The following is a 19,920-nucleotide window of genomic DNA, read 5'->3' as shown; positions in this document are numbered from 1 at the left end:
GATTAGCCTAGATGGATCAACTTATCTGCCACACAAAAGTTTGCAAGTTATTTGTTCTCGCTTGCCTCGCTTTCTCGTAATGTCTAAATCATACAAAATGAAATTATTTGTGTATGGATCACATTCGGCAATCGGTAGTACTTCCTCATTCCAGCGATTGACATGCCATTCTATTTCATCGTGTATATAGGCCTAGTTCAAACCCGCACCCCACCCCCACGTAACCCGGGACGTAACCCCATAAGTTCTATAACCATGTCTGCTTTTTGTTAGTCCCAACTTGGTTTATATGATAACCATGATAGTGCAGTAAGCCGAAATAAAAACTGGATTAGACTTTAGTCATTAGTCATTGCTGTAAGAACGACATGTTTGACTTCTGCTTGTGTATAGGCCTATACAAATATTTGGATTTAATCCGACTGGTGTATTGCTTCTTGAAATATGTATATCGAGTTCGTTGAGAAGGAATGTGTGATATTCGGATATGTGAGCGGGGCAAATATGACCCAAGTTCTTATATTTTTGTGTATACCTTGCCTATGACGTCTACCAGTTTTTGTACCCTGGTTATATACGCCATGCCAAAGCGGTATAAAACAGGAAGCTAATGTGACCTTCGAATTAACACTATGGTTGCTGACAATCTTCATTCATCGACGTTATCATAATTATGAAAGAGGTGAGATAATTGTCTTGAGAATTCCGTTAAGAATGATCAGAAGAAATGTTTATTACTTTATTTCACCTGCTTCTTACATGGTTCCGACTGCAAGCTAGTGTTGATTGCAGGGGTATATATTCTTAATCATATACTTTGAAAGAATAGGCCTGATATAGTTGGCATGCGTGTTTCCAGCGATTGCATGATACGTGAACAGTCGGCTCTATTGTTTCACGGAAAGCAATCACATAGTGTTAACCGAACTCTTGCGATATCGTAATAATAACATAATCATGTATGAGCATGCAGGGCCCGCTGGGAGAAACATTCGGAACTGAAGTGGGTACCGGCCCGCTGGCTAAAATATGACGTTATTATTATTATCATTTTTACTATCGTCTGAAGTACACTCTAAATGACAGGGATTCAAAATAAGTCCACATGGATTGTAGTTAGGGACCAATCAAATTCCGGATTTAGTATGAATCCTTAAGATTCATTTTAAAACCTCGAAAGATTTAAAATTAAATCATTTGAGATTTGAATTGAAGTCTTTAGGATTGAAACTAAATCCAGAAATCGATTGGTTCCTAACTACAGTCCATCTGGACTTATTTTAAATCCCTGTAATTTAGAGTGTATAGCGACATTATAGTGACGGTTTTTATAGTTTGGTAACGTGTAGGCCCAACATACACGTATAAAACGTGAAGGATTGGTCGAAAAACTGGCAATATAATTTATATGCGTCCAACCTAAATAATGACATAATGATTTTAGTTGATTTTGACGATTGAAAAAAAATATATTTATTTTTGGTAGGACAAAATATTATTCATCAAAACAGTCATGAGCAATTGGGGCACGCACACACCATCATAGCATATAAAGTTGCACTATATAGTAGTATAAAAGTAGTATAATAGTAGTAGCATACACTCTAAAAAAAGGTTTACACAATATTGGATTAATTGGGAACATGCATGTTGTTGGGTAAAAAGAAAAAAAAATATTTGGTAAATTTTACGCAATGTTGCGTTGAAATATGGGGTAAAAAAATACCCAGCAAACATGCATGTTCCCTTTTTACTCAATATTGGGTAAAATTTTACTCAGTGTTTTTAGAGTGCATAGAAGTAGAAGTATATAGTATAAGTAGGAGTAGCAGTAGTAGTAGTAGTAGTAGTAGTAGTAGTAGTAGTAGTAGTAGTAGTAGTAGTAGTAGTAGTAATAGTATAGTAGCAGCATAATAGTAGTATAGTAGTAGTAGTAGTAGTAGTAGTAGTAGTAGTACTAGTAGTAGTATAGTGTAGTAGTAATAGAGGTAGAAAAAATAATAACAAATAAGAAGGGGAGATAATATCAGCTATTAACAATCTGTCAAACATTATTTCGAAACTTTTGGAATGACGATCGTGATTAAAGTTAGCTCTCGAATGTTCCCAAGATTATGCCCAACTACAAAATCAAATAATTTAAGCATATTTTATGAGGTCGCATCATATTTTATTTTTGCATATGTCATTGTCACTCTGTAATTATTTTTATGAACATTTAGTTCGTACGGTTTGTTAGTTCTGGATAGAGCGTATGAAACACACAATGGGTACACAACGGGTGCATAGCGTATTCCAACGGATGGCAAGATCTTTTTTTTCCGTTTTACATCCGCATTGCATCCGCAAGTGCTGTGGGACCGGGCCTTTATAACTGCTAAAGTTAACTGGTTCACTCGGTGAAGTCCACCTCAGAAAAATGTTGATTTGAATCAATAGAGAAAAATCAGAGAGTGACAAGCACAATGTTGAAAATTTCATCAATATCGAACAAAGTTATGACATTTCAAAGTTTCGCTTATTTTTAACAAAAAAATATATCCAAATGAGAGAATCGATGATGTCACTCACTCACTATTTTTTTTGTTTTTTATTATTTTGATTAATATTTCATTTTTTACGAATTTGATAATTAGGCCTTCCTTGCCTGATGCACAAAATATTAAAATAATGGAATTCCACGTGTTCAGGAGGAATAAAACTTCATTTCACATGACAATGACGAGAAAATAAAAATATTTCATTTAATAAAATACAAAAGAAATAGTGAGTGAGTGATGTCATCAGTAACTCATTTGCATATCGACCGAGATGTGCTTATAACTGTTTTGTGAAATGAAGCGAAATTTTAAAATGCCATAACTTTCTTATTTAACCTCCGATTTTGATGAAATTTTCAATGTTATGCTTGTTGAATTTTTCTCTTTTTATTCAAATCAAGTTTTTGTTGGGGTGGACTTGTCCTCTAAAGAACCACATTAAATCGATTTCTCAAATTGCTTTATACGTCATATGCAATGCTTGATCTGAGTCATCCTGGACTTAGCCAGATTTACTACCCCCTTAGGTTACTAAGCCATGAATGTTATTGATAACTATAATTACACACACTTGCCATGCTTGCTTTTTATGGGGCGCTATCTGCCCAATGCTAAATTCCGTCTTCATAAACATACAGTGCGTCCCACAAAAAAACGAAACCGAGATTTAGCGATGATTTATCATAACTTAATCATAAGGAAAATAGACAAATGACCAATCAATGTAAAGCTTAGAATCTAATCTTCCATATGATATCACTTAGATTATTTCTTATTGACGCATGAGTGAGCAAAGAAATTTGAAGAAAGGATACCAAAAACTTATTTGGCGGGGGTATCTGAATTTCAAAAGAAAATCACATGCCTTAAAAGTTCAATATCTGCTCTTTAATCTATTTGATACCTTAATCACAAAAAATGGTCAAGTAATAAGAAAGTTATGGTCCATCGAAACAGTGCTTGTATTTCCATAAAATCATTAAATAAACGTGTTTTCACCGGTTTCCCACAGAAGCTATACGCACGGTTAACAAAAGACTTAATGTATGCCTGATCGTCAACAAAACGGAGGGTCGCGTGAGTTTGAACGCTATAGCCTGTAAAACTGATTTTTTTTCAATTGATTGATTGATTGAATGATTGATTGATTTTATTTGTCAGGTAACTATGAACAAGTTCAAGAAAATATGAACAGTAGTGTATACCTTGACAGGATTGCCCATGAAAGCCGAGATGGCTTATTTCCAATGGATTTCGTATTCATGCAATTTTGGTACCGGTATAGAAATTTCAAGCGAGCATTAGCTTTTTTACATTAGAGTCAATAGCATTTATTTATTTATTTAATCATCTGCATATACATTTCACATTCATATCAGAATACATCAAACATATATAATCAAATAATACATTCGGAAGACGATACAGAAATTACAGAACAGTTTTTGTTCATTTCTATATAGTCTCCTATATACGCAATTCTGATTTAAATAAAAACGTTAAATTGGATGGTCTATTGTCTACTTTCCTGTATACGTAACAAAATTGATTTATACACAGTCCAAAAAGCTATGCTAATTATATCATCTAGTGCTTTGTGCTCGTTATTTTTTTATCAAAAGATCGACATCGATAATAACGTGTTTATTGAAGATTTTTTAATCAACCAAATTATATATAAAAACCAAAAACTTTGATTCAGTTTACAACTGATCAAAGCATGTATTGTGTCCTTTTCTACATTGAAACTATTACAATATGCATCTCCACTTATACGCCATTTACACAAATTTCTTTTCACAGGCACTGAATTATATAGTATTTTGAAATTAAATGATCTAATTTTGTTTTCTTTTACTCTTAACAAGTTTCTCCCAAAACATATATTCCAGACTATACTCATTTTCGAAATATTTTCCCAAAAGAAGCAGCAACAACAACGTGAATTTGACCCTTCATGACAAACATAATTGTAAAAGTATCTTGAAGGTCTAGACATTTTACTGAGTTACCTACACTCTAAAAAAGAATTGGTCAAAATGACCAATCTGTTGGTTAATATGTGTCCGACCGATAAAATTGGTCAATATCAACCAAAATTTTGCTCGATTTGAACCAATAATTCGGTTGCTTTTGACCAATTTTATCGGTCGGACACATATTAACCAACAGATTGGTCATTTTGACCAATCCTCTTTAAGAGTGTATTTTTAGTTTGGATAGGCCTATATCAAGATGCGCAGGTCTTTGTTGGTTCTCAATAAAAGATTTTGAGAGCCAAATTTTAGGTATAGCTTGCCTCAGTTTTGAATAATAAAAAATGACAGATCTTTTACTATTTCAACATAGATTGAATTTCGGATACATCTTTAAAGCCTCCATCAACATTCAAAATATCTTCCAAGTATATAATTCCACTATTGTACCATTCCTTGAAAAATACTGGTGATTTATTAAAAACAATATAATGATTAAACCATTAATTTTTTTCTACCTTATGTTCTTTTCTAAATAATATTTCATTATCAATCAAATTCCAAGCTCGAATTATTTCAACATAAAATGAAGGTATTTTCTTATCAAACTTTGGGGGTAACATTGTGAACCCGAAAGTCGTTATTCAAAATGATTTCCAAGTGTTTTCCACATAGAATTTATCTCATTTGCAAGCCTTCCTGTAAAACCTCTTATAATTTAATGAAATTATTGAAATTCAAGCCGTATTTCAAATGACCAGAACTTTGTCATTTCTTGACCATTTTCTAAAATTGAGGTATCAAATTAAATTGCGGATGATGAACTTCTTGAATATGTGGTATTCTTTTTAAACCCATCACATGCAGCCCGCCAAATTACTTTTTGGTATCCCCTCATCAAATTGTTTTTGCTCACTCATGCGTGGATGAGAAGTACTCTAAGTAATTTCAGATGAAAGAGGGGAAAGCTTTACAATGGTACGTCATATTTTTATGTCTATAAATTATGATAAATCATCGATAAATTTCGATTTCGTTTTTTGTGGGACGCTCTGTATAATATTTTCTTATCACAAATCACAATCATTAGTGATTTCAGTTTGACTGTAAGCCGTCTTCCATCATGCTGACCCCCCCCACCGAAATATGCTACCATTAGGATTAATTTAGCAGAGAATTTCACATGTGTGAGAATTTGTACATATTTTAAGCTTTGCCATGTTCTCATTCTTGCCACCCCCTTCTCCCCCTTCTCACTCCCTCTCTATAGTGACTCGTCTTCTCCTCACTTTTCCTTTCCTTTATTCTTTTCTCACCAACTCTGGCCCATTCTCTCACCTTTACTCCTCTATTTCTCTCTCTTTCTGTCATTCATCGTTTACCCAGGCATTTCCTTTGAATCTGTCGAATTGAACTGTGTTTGGATAAAGTCTAGATTTATGACGAGTACTTTGTAGACACTTACTTGAATTTATTTGGCTTGTATAATTTATGATTAATCAATACCAAAATTCTATAGTGTGCATTCAATATTACATACTCCCATCAGTTTTATTTTCATAATAGGCACTAAGCACTCATTCATTTTTTTATTTGTTTAAACGTTTTGTCAGGACCATGATGTAAAACAGTTTTTTAACTGATCTTTTCATCTTGAATAAATAAATAATAAATTTATATGCTTATGTTTGTTTATATTTGCACGTCCATGTTTATTTTCACATCTATGTCGTAACTATAAGTTACTGTCACTCTATTTCGTGTTCGATAACCTGGGTTATATTTTCATTATCTTTGATTATGATTTATATGATTGATAAAAAAGAGGTGATTTTAAAAAAAAACTGCCCCCTTTTAATGTCTCATTATAACATTTCTGGTCCGTGCTTACGTTCGTATTAGCGGATTGATGAGACATGTCTGCTCTTCATGAATTCCTAAGAACAGTCTTCAGAATATCCCTTTTTGCTATGGTCTAAACATAAAAAAAAATCGGCTCACGCTTCGCGGTCGCATCATTTTGTTAGTGAAATACTTATGGTCTTAGTGAATTCTTACAAACAAACTTTAGAATGCCCCTCAGGTCTGAATTAAAAAAAATTCAGCTTGCGTTTCGCGCTCAAAATATTTGATTATTGAGATACACATCATGTTCGTGATTACAATGACTATAAAAAGGGGTTAATTTTTTTTAGGTGTAATTCTAAGAAAATAAGCAAGCGTTTGGCGCTCTTATTGGATGACTGTATAGTATACGGTGAAATATGTGCTCTTCACGAATTCCTAAAAAAATAGTCCATTTGGGGTCAATAGGACTATGTAAAAAAAAAAATCAGCTCACGCTTCGCGCTCGCATTGTTTGTTTAGTGAGACAAGTATCATGATTACAAAAAAATTGCTTATAATGTCCCTTACCGTCATGCGAGCGGGAAGCTCGAGCGGAAAAAAAAATGAGATTTAGACCTAAAAACGGGACACACTATTTCATTAGAGCTCGAAATATGTTGTGAAATTCCCCCCCCCCCCCATTTTCACGCAAAACAAGGACAAAATTGCGGTTAAATGGTACCTTGAAACACCCCTAATTATAAGATTGTAAGAACACTTTTGCCCATTTCGCAAACTTACCCCTATTTACCATATTTCAAGGACAGGGCATTTATACCCTTTCCTCATTGCAACACAGGCGTCAGAGTGCTCAGTCCTTAAAGATGACAAAAAGCCATGTCATACTGATACAATAATCCAAAAGAACTTTATTTATCTTGAAAAACAAGAAAAGTAGATTTTTTGTAAAAATGAATGTAGATTTGTTCACATAAAGATACAGAGCTAGAGTAGGTACTCTATACAGAGCTAGAGTACCTACATAAAGATACAGAGCATGATGAGCGCGCCCTCTGCGGCTGTATTTTTAACATTTTTTTTTATCATACATCACCCACTGATCTCTATACAAAAATCAGAGATCAGTGTACATCACCATAAGAATAACCATGGCTCAACTTGCCCCATGTTGATTTGGCTTAACTTACCCCAGTTCAAACTTATTGCGATATTTTTACATCCACACATTAAAGGGGAAGTTCACCCTGAAGAAAACTCTGTCGTAAAAATAGCAGAAAAAGTAGTAAAAAATATTTGTGAAGTTTTGAGGAAAATCCGTTGAAGAGTAAAAAAGTTATTAGAGTTCTAAATTTTGGATTTGTGACGTCATAAACGAGCAGCTGCCCCATGTGTTATGTAATATAAAATGCATGAATTTCAAATTTTGTATGGTTCCTGATGACTTAATTTTGTTTTCTATTCACGATCGGGTGTGAAATGCTGCTCGCATATATGACGTCACAAATCAAATAATTGAAATTCTAATAACTTTTTAATTATTTGATGAATTTTTCTCAAACCTTCGGCAATATTTTTTCTGCAATTTTTACAATAAACTTTTTGTCAGGGTGAACTTCCCCTTTAAGGGTTATGCTATATGGGTCATCAATACATGACACCACCAAATTTCTGACTCATTCATTATTGGCCTGGGGCCGGGGGCCCGGGGTGGTGGCTCAACTTATGCTCAACTTATCCCGCCTGATCCCCCGGCCCTATGTTTACCGGTGTGTTATTTACTGAGAATAGTTGCTTGCATGCATTCTGACCTCTGAGCCTAGCCAACCGCGCCCACGAGCTGTCGATCAAAGAATATGGTATGTAGCTCTTTATAGACTTGTCTTAGATTACATTTTTCTCGAGCGTAGGCAGGTCTAACGTTAGATCTGAAGTGTAACTAATGACATGTAGCCCCGATCTGACGTTAGTACGAGTAGATCTACGACGTAGTCGATGTCGTATAGACTCTAGTCTAGATCTTATTCTTAATTTAGCCTTGTCTAATAAACATATGATGGGGTGTCCAAACTTCGCGCACTTTTCAAAATTATTCATCAGGCTTAATTTTGTCCACAAATTATTCATAATTTATACAAAACCAATTCAAGAAATAGTAACCACATTGACGGCAAGATCGTAAACTGTAAAATCATGGACGAAAATGTAAAGTAGGTCACTGGGTTTCGCCGGTATCGCGATCTCAAAATTCTATTCCGATCGGCGAATGTGGGCTGTGCTGGAAAACCGTTCAGAAAAAGTGTGACCTAACTTTGCGCACCAAAGCTTTTGTTGAGATTTAAACAAAGACTCAAGCTCAAAAAGTGAAATATTTATATCAGATTGATGGCAAAATGCTATGGAATCGGTTAGTACCACATTTAACTCACATTTTTTATGATTTCTGCTTGTAAAATGGTGATATCGTGATGCTTGTTGATTTCTTCAAAACGGGCGCTAACGGTGACAAATTTGCCGATCTTTTGCCAATATTTTCATGAATACTGGACTAATCCTAAAGAAACTTTCAGTGAAGGGTAATTTTAGGTCGCTTTTCACATTGATGATGTCAGATTTTAAGGATATTGGCTAGTTTTGGAGATAATGACCGTCCGCGAAGTTTGGACACGCGCGAAGTTTGGACCATAGAGATGTATCTCTATGGTTTGGACTCACTGCCATACCAGTACCAGTATGGTGAGACTACCACATATCGACCACCTCTCTTTTGAAACCGACCGACCACCTTGCGCGCGTTAAAATTATTGCGTATTACAAACGATACGCGCGGGAGAGTAGGCGCAGTGTCCATAGAAACGGTAAGAATAGATTTTACGAGAAAAAAAGAAGCAACAAAAAGTAAAAATTTAGTAGAATTAATCAAAATTGTATTGACCAGAACCTAACCCCGCTGAAAAACCAAGAAATCCGATAGGAAACGGCTTTAGAACAAATATCCGTCGTCAATCGTCAAATCATGTGCCGAAGCTCGCAATGGAAGTAGTGAGACGATCATTTAGCATGTTGACATCATAGAACTGATTTGGAAGAGTCAAAATACTTCGCCACCGCGACAAGAATCGGCCGTAAACTTAGTGTATCGCGGGTGGTCGGTTTCAAAAGATGGGTGCAAATGAGCAAATGTAAAATCGTCGTATTCGTTGTTCGTCGATATATACGCGGATTGAATCGGAGTCGTTGTGCGAAACATGGGAATCTGATCTGCTTAATTTTCTGCACAAATGAGACAAAAACTGGGTAAAATTGATAAATATTTTCGCAGATACGATGCTTAGAAGATTAGGTGGTCGATAAGGGGTAGTTCCAACCATACCGGTAGTTACCGTACGGTACACCCTCTAGAGTAAAGCGCCCAAATATCCCCCGCAACCAGTACAGGACCGGACCCGCACTGGGGCAAGTGATTTTCTCCGGAAATATCGCCGCCGAGATCGCACATCCCGTCGCACATACCGTATTGTGCGATATAACTTATCGCAAAAAAAAATCTGCACTTGCCGCCGCGGGGTTTCGACCGACACTCTTCAATTTACGGCACTCTCCCAAACATCGGATTAGGCCTATATCGGCCGATCGAATTAAAATGCGTGCTAGCTTTTTTAGGGCCTTTTTTTTTTCAATTACCGTATTTTTCTATACCGGTATGACTATGACATCAAATTGTACCACAGAAATACACATGATTTTTATTTCATTTTGGTCCAGTTATGCTAAGACCTAACGTGTCCGATGTTTGGGCACAATAATACGGATCTAGGCCTAGATCTAGGCCAGGGCCTAACGCTTTAACAGTAGCAGATAACGTTATCTGAAATCTAACTTCAGTCTAGATAGATCTAGATCTAACGTTAGGCCTAACGTCTAGAAGTCTAGAGTCTAACAACACTCAGTTGAGTTAGGGCCTAGATCGAACATTACTAGGCCTACCATTAGTCATTAGGCCTAGATTTATTTAGACTGTCATAGGGCCTATAATTAGGTCTACCGTTAGATCTAGAATAGATATCTAGATCTAGTCTAGGTTCTAGATCTACATGTAACCGTTAAGCCTAACGTCACTCATAATCATACCTACTCTAGATCTCTCGTCAGACCTGGACTAGGGGCCTAGTAAGTTAAATCTTGGCCCTCAAGACTACGACTACGTTGAGAACCTAACGTTAGTTCCATCTTTATGCCTATAACACTTTAAGATTGGTCTAGGCCTAGATCTAGAGAATTATTCTAACGTTAGGCCTAACGTTACATGTGATGTAGATTATAATTTTGATCTAACGTTAGATCTAGAGGTGTAGATCTAGGTCTAGATCTGTAACTAGAACTTGACTAGATCTAGATGACAATTACATTAGCCTAGGGCTAGGCCTATACATTTTACTAGGTTCCAACTTTTAAGTTAGAATCCCTAGGCCCTACCTGTTAAATCTACTTTTAGTAGTCTGGTATCTAGATTTCTACTAGGCCTAATACTAGATTCTAGATGATAGATCTAACGTTAGATCTTATCATCTAATCTAGATTAACCGTTAGTGTTATAGATCTAGGCCCTAGTAAGACTAGGCCTAGACGAATCCATTGCCTAAGCCAAGGCCAAGCTCGATAGGCCTAGGCTAGACTCTAGCTAGACCTAAATCTAATTCTTAGTCTAGACTCAAGACTAGGCCTGGATCTACATACCGGGTAAATAATGTTCAGGGGCAGATCCAAGAATTTTCGAAAGGGGGGGGGCACATTTCCTGAGGAAAAATTTGACAAGCAAAAAAAACTTTTTTAAAAGGGTTTTAGTAAGGGGATTTTGTCAAGAAAACTAAGAGCAAAAAAAAAAGAAAAAAGGGAGAAAGGAAAAAAGGAAAAAAAACAGAAGATAAAAAATAAGAGGAGGAAGACAAGTGAATGAAATAATATGAGGGAAGACTTGCAAAAAAAAAATCTTTCATCTGTTACTATATAAAATTTTTGCTTGCGCTTTGCGCCAGAATTGCCTGTTCGATGAGATTCAATATCAATTTTTTTTCATTTACAACTTTAATTTTAGTATAAAAAGATCGATACCTCCCTTAAGGGAAACGGCTACAAAACGACTGATTAAAAAAGGGCGAATACCTCCCTTGTGGAAAACAGCTACAAAACTGCTGATAAAGGGCGAAAGGCCAAAAAAAAACAAGACTACAATAATATTGTGACAACTTGGAATAACATTGATACTACTGTCGTGTATGGTAGTTGATATATAATACCGAACAATCTTCTTTTTTTCAATCATTTTAAAACTTTTCTTAAAATTAATTAAACTTTTACCGTAAAGTAACCACAAATACCTACAAAATATTAAGATTTTAAAAATGGCTGAAATCAATATTTTTTTTATATCAGCTCCCGATCGCGCACCTCTTCGCATGCGAAATGTCACTTAATTGTAGTTGGTATACATATTCAAGTGTGTGTTTTCTGCTGTCAGTGGAGAAAAACCATATTTGTTATTTTCAGAAAATGGATAAATATGATTTTTTTTTTCTTTTAGAAGGATGTTGCAAAGTGCTAACCGTATGCGGTAATGATCGGTACACAAGTCGGGCGGTTATACAATCACTCACAGTAAAAATGCCCTGATTTTAGCCTGGTTGTCTGAGAGTGAGATGTAGACCAACCGCCCGTATCTGAACAACAATAGATTAATCAGGGATTCAAATAATTAAAAATAACTTCTCTACTCCACTCGAGCCACTCAGAATCCTGGGCAAATGCAGAGCTAGTGTTTTGTTCAGTTTGTTGGTGTGCTGTATGTATTGCCGGTTTTCTGCATGTTGTAATGAGAACTACTTTTCATAAATTAGATTTGAATAATATTTTTTTTTCTGTGTCCGCTTTTCCTCCAAATATACATTGTGCAATCCCGTACACATTCTGATAGTTAATCAAATCGAACTGAATTGAATAACCGAAACCGTTATAGTGGAACAGTACGTTTAGGCGAATTTGCCAAAATGGAATGTACATGTATAGTACTGCAAACCGCAATTGGGAGAAGCCGGGGCCATTGATTAAGAAAACTAAGGAAAGATCTTAAAAGTTACGAATTGTTTTTAGAAAAATCGTCCTATTCAATTCAATTTATTTTAATTCTTCAAAATAATACAAATAAGTACAAGATAGATTGAATCAATTTAAATAAATAATAGCGTGAACAAAATTCAATATTGAAAAAAAAATGAAATACATATTTGAAAGTGATTTTCAAATGATTTTCCTAATGAGGTATGCTTGATATATTCTAATTGTGCTATAACGCAAAGATATACTATGGCAATTTCCAAAAATTAATATTTCCCTGTCCTATGGTCCCTTAAAGTTTTGATCAACATTGAGAGGGCTGCGTCACAGTACCCCTCGCTATATAGGCCTATACCAGGTTTCACAGTCAAACTGGCAAATTTTACTGCTCTGTCACTCATGAGCTCTCGCACGTGAAAGTCAGGGACCTGGGAACGATTTTTTCAGTGGGGGTGCTGAAATCTCTCTTCAAAGGTGGGGGGGGGGGGGAGAAGAGGACACAATTGAATTTTCCATAATTACACACACACGCCTCTAAGGGCACCACACATACACCCAACCCCCCCCACACACACATATATAATATATATAAACATATATATGAAAGTCACTTCTTAGCTTTCTTCTTATAAAATAACATAGATAAATAATTAGATTACTCGAGCGCGAAGCGCGAGCTATACTCTTTTGGGGGGGGGGAATTCATGTACTTTGTCCTGAAAATTTTGAGCAATGTTTGCGGTCCTGAACAAGATGCGTATGTAACAAATAACTGCGAACATGATCAGTGCGAGCAGATATTTTTTATATGCGCTCTGGTCTGATCGAAAGGGAAGTGTTATAAAGACTGTTTGCAGTTACCCATTAAGACGATACATATATCAACAATCAAGTAATGCGAGCGCAAAGCGCGAGCTGAAAAAATTGACATTCCGACCAAATACTGGACATTCTAAGCACTTTTTGCAATCATGAACAGGATAAGTATATAACTATACAATTGATGAGAGCGCGAAGCGCGAGCGAAAACAAAATTAAGATTTCAGACCTAAAAACGAGACATTCTAAGCACTTTTCTAATAATGAAGAGGATAGGTATATAACTATACAATTGATGCGAAGCGCGAGCGGAAATAAAAAATAAGATTTCAGACCTAAAAACGGGCCATCTTAAGCACTTTTCTAATCATGAACAGGATAGGTATATAACTATACAATTGATGCGAGCGCGAAGCGGGAGCGGAAATAAAAATGAGATTTCAGACCTAAAAACATGACATCTTATGCACTTTTCTAATCATGAACAGGAAGGGAAAATAACTATACAAATAATGCGAGCGCAAAGCGCGAGCGGAAATAAAAATGAGATTTCAGACCTAAAAACAGGACATCTTTATCACTCTTCTAATAATGAACATGATAGGTACTGTACATAATATACACTTGATGCGAGTGCAAACATTGAGATTTCAGACCTATAATTAGGACATTCTATTCATGTTTTGTAAATCAAGAAAATGATGGGTAATTGGATATACTGTATTTTTACATTAATAACGTGAGCGCGAAGCGCGAGCAGAAAATTTTTGATATTCTGATCAACACTGATGTAATATGGTTTGAACAGATAAAGAGAAATCAGACGAACATAAGAATAAAGATATGATCAAAATCAGACAAGGAATATCAAAGTTATTGCATTTTAAAGATCCGGTGAAAGAGTTTTAAGCATGTCTTCAATGAGAAAACTGATGATTTCATATCCCCACTTGTTCTTTTGTATTTTATTATATTAAGTTAGGTTTATTTAATATTTTCCCTTCAAGAACCAAAAAAACAGTTGAATTTACCATCGATTTAGTCTATTAGATATTCTTTGCTGCAAATTATTTAATTTTAAGGGAGACATATCATTCACACTGGTATGAAAAAAATGAAACAATTTTGATTTTATGTAATAAACACAATAAACAGGTAGTGGGGATGTGATATCTTCTACCCACATGGGCGGAAATCCCAGAGGGGACAGGGGGACGTGTCCCCTACCAAAAAATAGTAGGGGACACAACATTAAATGTCCCCTACTATTTTTTGTCTTTCATAGAGAAAATACATCACTTCACAATCGAAATAATACCTTTTGGACTAAATGACCTTACATTTTGGTTGAAAAATTTGTTTTTTCTTTTTTCTTTTTTGCTTTAAAAAAATTTCCAGGCCCTGGTCCCCCTACCTTTGGGGACAGATTTCCGCACATGTCAACCCATTAAATATTCATGACGAAATGCAAATCAACATTTTCATAAACTATTGCTAAACTTTAAAATTAAATAACTTAACTACTTGTTATCAGATTTTCATAAGATTGTATTGTATATTTTCAGCCCGGAGTAGCCCCAAAACAAGCTGCGTATCTGAATAAACATGCGTGTGCGTGTTTAGTATTAGACCTAGTATCTGGGCGTTGTAAATACATTTTTTTAATGATAAATAGTGCGAGCGCGAAGCGCAAGCAGAAAATATTGGAGAATTCCGATCTGAAAAGGGTGAATTTAAACACTTTAAGTACTGTGTCTGAAAATTCTGAAGGGGGGGGGGTTGTCTACAAAACGTCGTTCATTTTCATTACATTTCTGTCATTCATTAACTTACCTCTAGATTTCCAGGAGGTGCTGCCTATGGAAAATAACACATGCAGCACCCCAAATTTTGGGGTGCTTCACCCCCAGCACCCCCGCTTTCCAGGGCCATGGGGCAGGGCGAAATAGACTGAAATTTGATATCTATTGTCTGAGTTACAATTGTTTATACAAAACACGGGCGGTCGGGTGCGTGCACAATTGATTCGACATAAAACCCTCAAAGTTTCAAGTCCAACCACACCCTTTATCGAGTAGTCATGGTAGTGTGTAAACTATGGTTATCACGTATCGCGCGCGACTACGTCTGTATCGGAGTGCCGGAGCTTGATTGAGTCGCGTTATAGGAGGGATGTTATTGGAATATGTGAAAGACTATGTAAATGATTTGCGATTGTCGGATGTGATAATTATGTACATTATAACATATATAAATAAATACAAAGGAAACCTGATTTCGTGGGGGTGCTGCCTATGGAAAATAATACACGCAGCACCCCCGCTTTCCAGGTCCCTGGTGAAAGTATTAAACTGACGTCAATTTTGAGTCCATATTATATTTTGTATTATTTACTGAAAATCGGTTAGAAATAACCTATTGATAACAAACTTCACAGTTTGAAATGGAAATTTTAAGGACGACGCTATACACTACCGTAGCCCTTCACTGCTGCTCTAATATACTATATTAGTACAGAAAGCTATGAAGGTTAAAAATTCAGAGTTTCAAAGTTGAAAGTGACGATTTTTCTTGTTCTGTCGCTTCGCTTCCTCGTGTGAAAAACCCATCATTTTCATAGCATATTGCTGTCACCCATTACTGCTGTACTATACTGTATAGATGTTATAATAGGACTCAAATGTCAAGTTCCACACTCAAAAGTGGCTGGTCGATCACTCCACCTGTAAGTAACTGAAAGAGGAATTGTCTCGCCCCCCCCCGACTATTTTAAATATAATCCAGGTGCAAAAGCAGGTGGTCAGGACTAACTCAATAGTACCCGCTTTATGCTGCTTCTTCCACCCCTCTCCCCCATGGCTCTTAGATGCGGGCTTCTGGGGTGTATAATGTAGCGATTTAACCTACATCACCTACATTTAAACGCGGAATCCTTTTTTTTTTATTTGCAAGTGAAAACCTTTTTTTTCCTTTTGCTTGGCAGACTAACTTTTATCAAAGGACAAGTCCACCCCAACAAAAACTTGATTTGAATAAAAAGAGAAAAATTCAACAAGCATAACACTGAAAATTTCATCAAAATCGGATGTAAAAAATAAGAAAGTTATGACATTTTAAAGTTTCGCTTCATTTCACAAAACAGTTATATGCACATCTCGGTCAATTATTTTAACATTTTGTGCTTCAGGTAAGGAGGTACTAATCATCAAATTCGTAAAAATTGAAATATTGTATAATTCAAACAATAAAAAACAAAAGAAATAGTGAGTGAGTGACATCATCGACTCTCTCATTTGGATGTAACTGGCTCGTTCATATAACTATTTTGTTAAAAATAAGCCAAACTTTGTAATGTGATAACGAATTATTCTACATCAGATTTTGATGAAATTTTCAGCATGATTGTGCTTGTCTGATTTTTCTCTATTGATTCAAATCAATGTTTTTCTGAGGTGGACTTGACCTTTAAACACACCAGCACCCCACCCCCTCAATAAAAAAAAACCGGTCCCATCTGCAAGTTGCACCAGATTAACAGCTGATTGATTAATTGCACATGATGTTCTTATTTCAGACAGTGAATGTTGTCAGCAATGCATTCGTTGCAGTCCCCTAAACCGTTCGTACGTTCCCATCACCGCCATGAATACGGTCATGTTCCGAACTGGCGTCCTTCGAAAAATCTACATTCTGTTCATCATCCTCGCCACGGTCTTGCTTTTTTACTTCGTCCGACCACTCCAGGATACCTACATCAGCAGCGTGAAAGATGGCGATATGCTAGGAAAGAAAGATGGAATGGACTATGATGATCAGGCGGAGTCCGGGATTCTTCACGTAATCATCAGTTATCTCCGTTCTCTTATAGGTAAGAGCAAATGATGAAGAACTTTATAATTAAAACGTCAATAGTTTCATTTATCACAAAAACTTTAAACAACTTATCACAACAATAGTTTATTATGTATGGTTTTACTTTAATTTTTTTTATTTATTGTGTATATGTTTAATGTGTTTTTTTCTGTATAGACATGGCCCCTTGGCAGAACAATACTCGATATTGAAAGGACTACCCTGTATGAAGAAAAAAAAATAGATAAATAAACTTTTATAGATGTTAAATTTTCATCGGACAATAATCTAAATGATAAGAGTAAATTTGAAGGAAGTCATTTACAAAAAAATGTAAATGGACCCCCAAAAAAGAAAAAGAAATGAATTAAACGAATAATAGAATAATTTGAAAAAAAATATTGATCAGATTATGATTTCATGAATATGAATTACTCACTTTCGTAGGCTTCCGAATAATCTTCAAAACTACCTGGTTCTTTCTTATAAAATCCTATTTTGAAGTGTGATTTATTTTTGCTTAGTTCGTTGTTGCTGTTTGATAATAAATGATGTTCATTAAAACTATAGGGGGCCTATTATGTTTAGCACTTAGTATTTCATCAATCACGAAATATTGACACAAACAGCGAAAGGGGGGGGGGGGGTAGAAGTCATGTTTTCTGCTTGTTAAAACAATTTGTGATCCCAATCTTGTAATCCTCCATCCGACACTGGAAAGGTCTATTGTGCAGTTGGTATAAAAATGACTGTTTCGGTTGCTCTTCTCAATGTAAGAGATGAAAAATTATTTTTCAGGGTTACACGTTACGTGGACACTAAATTTTTATTCTCCATTTTTTGTCTCGCCTGCTATTAAAATATTGAAATAAGGTTAAGTTTGAGAAATCTATTTATTTTTGCATATGTACCTAAATCATTAAACTTGGACATATCGAGGTTAATCACGTATTAATGAGCAACTTGCCCGAGTTTCAGGTCACATGACTATAAGATCAAATGCCATGTTTGGTATTATAATGAATTGCAATCATTACTTTTGAAAGTATAACGATCTAGTTCATGAAACTTGGACATAGGAGTAGTTTCAGGTCACATGACCAAGTTCAAACGTCATTTAAGGTCAGTGAAAATTGGCCATGTTTGGGGGTATTGGTTGAATTGCCATCATAACTTTAAGTTTAAGGATCTATAGTTCATGAAATGCGGACATAATGTTAATTAAGCGACTTGCCTGAGTTTCAGGTCACATGACTATAAGGTAAAAGGCAATGTAGTCTAGGTGATTGGTGAAAAAAATGTTCAGAAAATGGTACAAGCATGAAAATTGGCAAAAGGTAGGTAAGTTATCCTAAACATTTTTAGCAGGGGGTGCCAACGTGGTTTCCCAAATATAGCAACGGTTACTAGGTAACATATTTACCTTAGTAACCGAGCTTTATTGGGCTTGAGGAACAGTTTTACAAGCAATATGTCACATAATTTTTTTGTCTAAAGCATATTTCTTTGTATCACAACAGTTTTGATCCATTTATTCATAGCAACGGTTTCTAAGGGATCATTTTCGATGGCAACAATAGTTTATCATAGTTCAGATCATTATAATTTACTCAGAAGAGCTCAGAAATTAATATTTTAGCCCATATATTTCTTATGTGATGATTGTTTCCATAGGTAGACCCATGCGATGAGCACCAAAGCAACGTTTGCTAGGAAACATAATTCAATACTTATAATGTGTTTTTATGATTATAATTTTTGTGAGTCATGTGCACCTATTTAAACATTAATACATTAATCACAACAACCCAGGAACATGTATACATGTTTATCCGTCCATGATGCGTACCAGTTGCTAAGTAGCATGTTTTCTGCAACCGATTGTTAAAGGACGTATGGTAAGATTATTAATGCGTTTAAGAGGTACTCATACTAGTAGATGCTTAAAAATGTAAAAGCTTGAACAAATCAAACTGCCTCATGATATGGTTTATATTTCCAAAAACGATATCTACGGGGTCCATATCATTGGCATAATAATACTTGTTGCTTGTTAGAAAACTCACTTTAAAACCAATCTTTCTCCATTTGGAAACCATAATTATAATATTAGGAATTAACCGAAACATAATTATGTAAAAGATCAATCATTGTTTAAATTATTTGGTGTCTTTCATAGTAAAGGGTTATTTGCTAATGTTTTTTATTACTATATAGTTACATGCTTATCAATGAATGATATAATAGACCACATGATTATTTATCTGAGCGATTGACAATACAGGTAGAATTGATCGACACTTGTATCATCAAGAATCATAAGTCTAGAAACCGTTGACATTCATGTACAAATTTCATGTACTTTCAACACGTCAATTCTAGGCATATATTTCGTGGCTCCATTAAACTTGATAACATCCATCTTGCTGAAAACAAGCAACGAAATTCTTAGGTGTATTAATTGACTCTAATTTAACTTGGAATAACCACATTCGTTATATTAGCATACTTGTTGCCAGAGGTATTGGAATACTATTCAAACAGAAACATTGTCTTTCCCAAAGATCACTATTCATGCTTTACAATTCTTTTATTTTGTCAAATATATCATATTGCAACATATTGTGGGGTAATTGCAACAAAACGAAAGTAGACTAAATCCTCCGCCTCCGAAAGAAAGCACTCCGCATTTGATCCCACTCGCAATAATATGCTCAGTGGCGTACCGTGGGTCACGGCATTGGGGGGGGGGGGACCAGCAAAAATTTTGAGTCGCT

The 19,920-nt window shown here is 35.5% G+C and overlaps 1 protein-coding gene across 2 annotated transcripts in view; it reads left to right on the top strand.

Moving 5' to 3' along the window:
* LOC121407094 (CMP-N-acetylneuraminate-beta-1,4-galactoside alpha-2,3-sialyltransferase-like) overlaps positions 1-19,920 on the top strand; it is a 59,700-nt gene that overhangs the window by 9,302 nt on the left and 30,478 nt on the right. The window contains exons 1-2 of one of the 2 annotated variants that reach the window (XM_041598023.1): positions 367-682; positions 16,866-17,159. In XM_041598023.1, the coding sequence (XP_041453957.1) occupies positions 16,934-17,159 (226 nt within the window). In that variant the 5' untranslated portion in view covers positions 367-682; positions 16,866-16,933. Of the gene's footprint in view, positions 1-366; positions 683-16,865; positions 17,160-19,920 lie in introns of those variants that run through there. The other variant, XM_041598022.1, reaches the window with a different exon arrangement.

This window comes from Lytechinus variegatus, chromosome 2, assembly GCF_018143015.1.
Source record: "Lytechinus variegatus isolate NC3 chromosome 2, Lvar_3.0, whole genome shotgun sequence".
Taxonomy (NCBI): Eukaryota; Metazoa; Echinodermata; class Echinoidea; order Temnopleuroida; family Toxopneustidae; genus Lytechinus; species Lytechinus variegatus.
This window is presented reverse-complemented; position numbering and strand designations above follow the sequence as displayed.